This window comes from Akebia trifoliata, chromosome 3, assembly GCF_017979445.1.
Source record: "Akebia trifoliata isolate Shusen 1 chromosome 3, ASM1797944v1, whole genome shotgun sequence".
Taxonomy (NCBI): domain Eukaryota; kingdom Viridiplantae; phylum Streptophyta; class Magnoliopsida; order Ranunculales; family Lardizabalaceae; genus Akebia; species Akebia trifoliata.
Window position 1 is genome coordinate 27,479,187 of NC_141377.1, and position 6,961 is coordinate 27,486,147.

Below are 6,961 nucleotides of genomic sequence, written 5' to 3' on the forward strand. Positions count from 1 at the left end.
TTTTGTCTTATATGGGCAAAAATGTTTGGAATGGGCTGATTTTTTGTGAGGATGATCTCTATGGTGAGGAGATCATCCTTGCCAAAAATCAGCTCATTATGAAACTTCTAGCCCCATGTTTACTAGTTGAAAAATTTTAGACCGTCCAATTTTTGTAAATCAATTTTGATGGGGTTAGAAGTTTTGGAATGGGATGATTTTTTGCAAGGATGATCCTCTTATCACAGAGATCATCCTCACAAAAAATCAGTCCATTCCAAACCTTTTTGCCCATATAAGACAAACACGATGTTGCAATGTGAGTCGTAATAAGGGTCGTAGGAACGTCACCCTATATATATATATATATATATTGATAACGAAGGGTATTCGGGCCAGCTTGCTCACACCAGACTAGTCCCTACACCCTGCACCCAGGCTTTACCCCACTTAAGTGAAACAGTGCGTGGCCACCAAGGTTTTTTATGGGTAGTGGGATTCGAACTTGAGACCAAAATTACCTTATTTAATATTTTATATTACAAAAGGGCTCGAACAATATATTAAATGATGAAAATAGTTATTACTTTTAAAGTAATTAATAAAAACTTTAATCATGAATAAATCCTAATTTTTTGTAATACAATGTTTGTCTCCACATGCCACCTAACTAGTATATAATGGGCATTCAGATCAAAAGTTACACTATAAATTTCAGGTTTGGCATGATTTTAATATTGTAGTGATTACTATGATATTTCAGATTGAAAGCCTCACGATCTACTCCAAAAGTGTGTATAATAATACAAATGAATTATCTAATCAAAAGTTGGGTCCAGATTAAGTTGAGGTTTGGCAAGACAACAATGGGGTACACCACTGCATATCAAAGCATTTGCTATGACCATCTGGTTGAATAGATCGTCACGAAATAGTCAAATGGATACTTTGATTAAAAGTTGGGTCTTGCTTTAGTTTTTGTTTTCAAGAAATTTGCAATTTTTGTTACTTTTTTTAATCTTCACAATCCCTGCAATAAAGCTTCTATTGAGCTTTCGCATAAGAAAACCCATTACAGTCATGGGAAACATGGTCACTTTCATCGTGGAGCGCCTAAAGGTTGGTTTGGAAAAAAGAAAAAAATTGGTGATACATTGACTAGTAAAGATGACATACGGTGCATGTTATGGTAGCAGTGATGACAATGATACCATCATCATCATCACCATCACTATAATAGTATCAAGGTTGCTTCACTGCTGCCTAAAAATTAAAATTATCGCACTGACATAGTATTTTTAGTTAATAGATTTTAGTGAGTTATCTCTAGAGTAAATGATACTAATAATCAATAAAGGTACGTGTTATTCAAATTAGGTTGGACATCACATCAATAGTTATTGATCGCTAGCTGCTATAGTATAGTTAGATAAATTTTCATGAGCTAATATTTAATAGTAGTGACACTCAGATCAAAAGTTTAACTTCATATTTGACACGAATTTCGCAACCCCTATCATTGTCCTTTTTTATTTTCACAACTCCTACAATGAAGCTTTTGTTGATCTTTCGATTCATGACCGTTAAAACCAAAGTCGGTTTGAAATACTTTCACAAATGCCCCTAATAAAAGGAATCTATTTTTATTTTTATTTATTTTTAATTATTATAAAAATTCCAAGAGTTTTATTGTCATTTTTATAAATATTGTAAAATCTCAATTCCTCATTCCAACTATGGAGAGAACATAAATTCCTCACTAATAACTTTTTCTCTAATAAGTATAAGAATACATCATAATTTTAAAAAAGAAAAAGGAAAAAGTGACATAGTAGCATAGAAACTCAAAAGTCAAAATTAATGCTTCTTCTCAAGGACACTTAGGTCCTCCTTCCTTTGTCTTCCAGTTGTTGTAGCATGGGCATGTCTGCTTGTTGCCATACGTGCCAGGAGGAACACACAAGCATTTGGAGCAGCACTTGAGGCAGAAGAACATACATGGCTTCTTATGGGATGTAGCTGAGCAACGATATGAGCATCTTGGTTGGCAATCTGTAAGTTAATTCATCAGCCAGGCATGAACCTAATAATGCCCTTTGTCTAGACCATTTATAATAAGATATTAATTTAATGATAAAAAATTCTATTTCTTTTTAAATATATAAGTACAAAAATAACTTCTTTAAAAATAAATAAAAAACTCCTAAACAATTTTGTCATTAAAAGACAATTTTGAAGCCACATTTCTATCAGAAGCGCATCTAACAGATGTGCTTCCATAAAAATGCATCCGCAGAATGCACCACATTCACAAACAAGGCCTTAGTTAATTAGTACAATTGGAAAATAAATAAATAAAATTAGGAAGATGATCTTACCTGCAGGACGGATCTTTTCATGGCCATAAACCTGTAACAATACGGTGAACAACAAGAAATATGTTAAACATTAGAATAAATTATAAAAATAAAAAAAAATAAAACTTCTACCATTTTGTCTAGAACTCGACTTGACTTGGATGATCGACGAGTCAGTAAATTATTATTAGTATAAAATACTTTAATGTTCAAATTTACTTTATGAAAAGGAATTAATTAAGGAACGTTACATATATAACACATATCGAGTTTAAATCCAACTCTATGAGCTTTCAATGGACAAAATTGTCTTGTTTTGAGTTTGTAATCTGAGTCACGTTGAAATTTAATGAGTTTGACTATGCTTCCAGTTTAATTATTATTGTCCAGAGTCCCCCAAATCCTAATGGATACATCCACTTTTATAATGCATATCTAATAAATTTAGGGGTTCAGTTCAAATTGAGTCCAAAACAACACAAATCAAGTCTCGGGTTAAAGTGATAGATCTGATAGAGTTCAAAAATAATAAATTTCTCATCAGATGTACCAATTTAGTACCAATCCGATCTGAACCTGATCTATTGATATTAGTAAAAATAAATCTAGAGGACCATCCATTGGACTGAACTAATTAATAATTCAGAAATCCTTTCCTTATATGATAGTGAGGAAAGATGTGTTACCAACCCTCATCTACCATAAAAAGACCTAGAGATTTGTTATGAATCTCTAAGAATTTTTTATGCATCTCGAGGTTTTTTTTAAGGTGGATGGACTTAGTAAGGCCCTTTTTTCCTCACTATGATAGTAAAGCTAGTCGGACTCTAAATAATTACCTAATAAAGAGGACAAACACCACAGCTAAATTAACACTACCATAAGAAGGAATGATACTTCTTTCTTTAATATTGAAGCACATAGAAGTATAGTATAGAAGTATAGAAGTTAGAAGTTAGAAGTGAAGAGAGTGGGAAATAAGCTAAATAAAGATGAGAGAGTGTAGTTAGTTGTAGTACCTCTACTACATTAGAGAGTGTGAGTAAAGAGAGAAATAGAAATAAAAACCACAAGTGAGAGTTGTTGTAGGGAGGTGTGGCCATCTCTCTCTCTCTCACTCTCACTCTCTTTCTACTGTCAAAAATAATTAACAAAGGGAAGGGATTAGTGATGATGTTTGAGGGAAGAATTGTGTGGGTTTCATATTTAAAGAGAATAAATCCGTTTTTTGTGGCGTGAAATTAGGGAAAATAAAAGTCATCACCTCTGTTTGTCTTGTGAATAAAGGATGCGTTGAAAGCGGCATTGTTTGTGGAGGATTTTTTGTGATTGATTTGTCACCATCTCATAGGCCACTGTTTGGTGGATAAAAAGTCTTGAACCTTGTTTGATAAGTCTTAAGTAAAATGTAGTGTTTTGTGATTACAGTGATTTGCATTGCCAGTGTTTGATATTAAATCTATATATATATATATGCCCGAAGGGAATCTCGCCTAAAGATCCAGTTTTTGGACAACTAGTTAGTTGATCTGATTGATTGGCCTTATCTCATGGGGACCTACTAGACTATTGAGTAGGGTAGGGACGGAAGGATTAGAAACGAATCCATTAGATCTCCATAGACCTTTAGCCAGCACCTACGCAAAGAGAGATCAGATCGGACCTTCCTGAATTTTCCATACGATCTGTACCGAACCTTATTTATACGAATAAAGAACTGAACTTCGGGTCGAAGAGAAGGAAAAAGAAGCAGCTTCGGCTTCCTCCTATTCCGGATATATGCTTTCAGTTCCGCGTTTTCGTTGCATCCCTATATATATATATATATATATATGGGAGTGGCTCAATGGCCCTAAAGTTTGCCTAGAGATCATCCTCACAAAAAGTCAGCTCATTCCAAAACTTCTAACCCCATCAAAAGTGATTTACAAAAATTGGACGATCCACGATTCTTCAATTTGTAAACTAGGGTGAAGAGATCATCATCTCCAAAAATCAGCTCATTCCAAAGTTTCTAACTCATGTTTTGAAAAATGTTTGGCAAACTTTAGGGCCTCTAAACCGCTCCTTATATATATTCTAGGGCATGAAATGGGTTAGATTTTATCAAAAAACTATATTTAATAGGTTTGGACTTTTGGAGTAGATCCAAATAAATAAAAAAGAGGGCCAAATAGGGCTTTATTTCCCTTTATCTAAATTAGATCCGGTTGGATATAGATCCATCCTTATATCCTCCTAGGACTGAATGATATATTATTTTGAAAATTACATTTTTAGGTTTTTCAAAATATCATTTTATATTTCTTAAATACAACATGAATTTTTATTTTTTTAATTATAAAATAAACTATTTATAATGGTAAAATAGAATAGTATAGCAATTAGCAAAGAAGTATAGCAAAAAGTGTTAAATAGTTTAGTATTACCGAACTCAATCTAAATCAAGTAATTTGGGCCAGGTCCGGTTTGATTTAATTAAAAAAATATATTTGGATTTAACCTAAATCAAGCAATTTGCAAATGCCTCGCAAAGTGGTAAAAATATGAATTTTTTACAAAAGAGATTTTAGAAAAATCTGAGTATATCATTAGATCTGTATCAAAAAATTATCCAAAATAGACTATAAATTTGTGTAAATCGAAGTTTTAGGCGCTAACTTATTAATAAAAGAAAATAGTTATAAAAATCACCCTTACATTCTTAGTATCATATAAATAGCAAATTTGAGAGAGAAAACTAGATTTTTTTTCTTCTTCGTCTTTTTTCTCCAACGTAGAACACCTAAAATCCTAGACATTCAAGCAACGATTCAAGTACTTTAGAGCAAGAATCGAGAATCCGTCAAAAAGAGAAAAGCTTTGCCTCATTGAGATCTTCACTCTAAGCCAAAGAGTTAGTGTTGAGACGAATAACAAAATTAGAATTTCGAGCAAGGAACGTTTTTGGGGAACTATTCTTAATGACATCGCATCGTAGAAGACGTAAAACAAGTAGGAAATCTTCCATTCTACCTTTTAGTTATTAGTTTTTGATGAAACCTAGATTTATCAAAGATATTTTGTTGAAGTTTCTTATTTAGGGTTGATTCACTTTAAATTATACATGGTTAGGTGTTTGATTACATAGATTTTTTTTTTATTCAAGTTAAATAAATTCTTTTTTCATTACCTTACAAGTTTTAAAGAAGAAAATATAATAAAATAAGTTTTGGTAAATTTTTTGGGAAAAATCCGAGACAAAATCTTGAAGAATGCATGTTTCACCCCTCTGATCACTATAATGGTATGGTCTTTAAATAACGACTTCAGAATTGTTATTTTTTTTTGTGCCAGACACGTTTTCAGCACAATGTTAGACACATTTTAGTATTGTGTCAGACACAATCATCAATTTATTTTCATTAAAAATATTTAAGTAAATGTAATATTTAATTTGAGTTTTTTGTTTAATTTAAGATATTTAATTAAAATAAGAGAATACCCCCATTTGGAAATACTATACATAATTTAAAAATCAAAAGCTCTAAAAAATCAAAATCTAATATTTGGGATAATAAACAAAACGTGGACTTCAACTTTTTTGTCAAATTTTCAATCTACGTTTTCTCTGACCTTCATTTCAAATTAAGTTTCAAATATTATATGATGCCAAATCTCGAAATTTAGACTTTCATTTCCAAAAATTCTAAATCATTATAGAATATTTTGATGATAGAATTGATAGATAAATGACTAATACAAATGTTTACTGCTTTTCATGTAGTCTTTATTCAAAATGCTATGTTATGATAAAATGTGCATTTATTTAAATGTTCAACATGATTTTACCATACGTATTATGACTAGATGTGTGAACGATATATTTCCTGTTGAATAACTTTTCGTTACTCATCTTTTCATTCATTATTTCATATTACTTGACTGTTGAAGAGACAATTTATGAAACGTATTATGAAGAGGTCCTTGAGGATGAGCAACCACCTCCTTCAGTCTAAAATGTATTAGAGTTTAGGATTTTTTTATCTTCTGTTTCAATGAACTTGTGTTAGAGCATTTTGTGTCGTTATATTCAGTACTATTACTTTTTATGTCTTTATATAGTTGGAAGGATGATGTCTTTCGATGTTTGTTTATAGATTTGGATTATGATTGATGTTAGCTTCCAAAACTCTGATTATTGGTTATTAGTTTTATTTCCGTTGCGTTATAGTTATTAAACATGAATTTTTTACTTATTATTACATGTTATTATGGATTTGGATAGTTAATTATGCATTAAAATCTAATAGAGGAATCCTTGGGATTCATGTTGGATTTGGGGACATGACACACCCTTTGGGTGAGACTAATCCCACAGTCACACGCACCGCCCCCCTCGGAAAGTCTTTCATGCAACTGGTTGAGTCAAAAGTTAATCGAACCCTAGATGGTGGCCTTGAGCATTTCATTGCTTCTTGTGATTTCAAACACTTGACCTACCCTTCCTAAGGAGCTTATCAAGGCTCAGGTTGTGAAAGCGCCCTCGATCTGCGGGGTGCGCGGATCCGCTTTTGACCTTTGAGGTTTGGGAGTTGCCACCTAGTTATTATGGTCTAGGAACCGAATACTGACTCTAAAAGGCA

At 32.2% G+C, this 6,961-nt stretch overlaps 1 protein-coding gene across 2 annotated transcripts; it reads right to left on the minus strand.

Moving 5' to 3' along the window:
• Positions 1-1,718: 1,718 nt before the first annotated feature.
• Positions 1,719-3,510, minus strand: LOC147406257 (protein RSI-1-like). Of its 2 annotated transcripts, none has more exons than XM_086434225.1 (3): positions 3,356-3,510; positions 2,358-2,388; positions 1,719-2,031 (listed from the first exon to the last, which is right to left on the minus strand). In XM_086434225.1, the coding sequence occupies exons 1-3, from the start codon at positions 3,437-3,439 to the stop codon at positions 1,850-1,852; spliced, it is 297 nt and encodes a 98-aa protein (XP_086290351.1). In that variant the 5' UTR covers positions 3,440-3,510; the 3' UTR covers positions 1,719-1,849. The 2 variants fall into 2 exon arrangements, with proteins under 2 accessions (XP_086290351.1, XP_086290350.1); XM_086434224.1 differs by lacking the exon at positions 3,356-3,510 and adding an exon at positions 3,176-3,298.
• Between the last annotated feature and the right edge of the window lie 3,451 nt (positions 3,511-6,961).

Coding starts and splice junctions, on each gene's coding strand:
- LOC147406257 (XM_086434224.1), bottom strand. CDS start 3,258: ATGTGCTTCAATATTAAAGAAAGAAGTATCATTCCTTCTTATGGTAGT. Junction 2,389..3,175: donor GTGTTTGTCCTCTTTATTAG/GTAATTATTTAG, acceptor GTATTGTTACAG/GTTTATGGCCATGAAAAGAT. Junction 2,032..2,357: donor TGAAAAGATCCGTCCTGCAG/GTAAGATCATCT, acceptor ATTAACTTACAG/ATTGCCAACCAAGATGCTCA.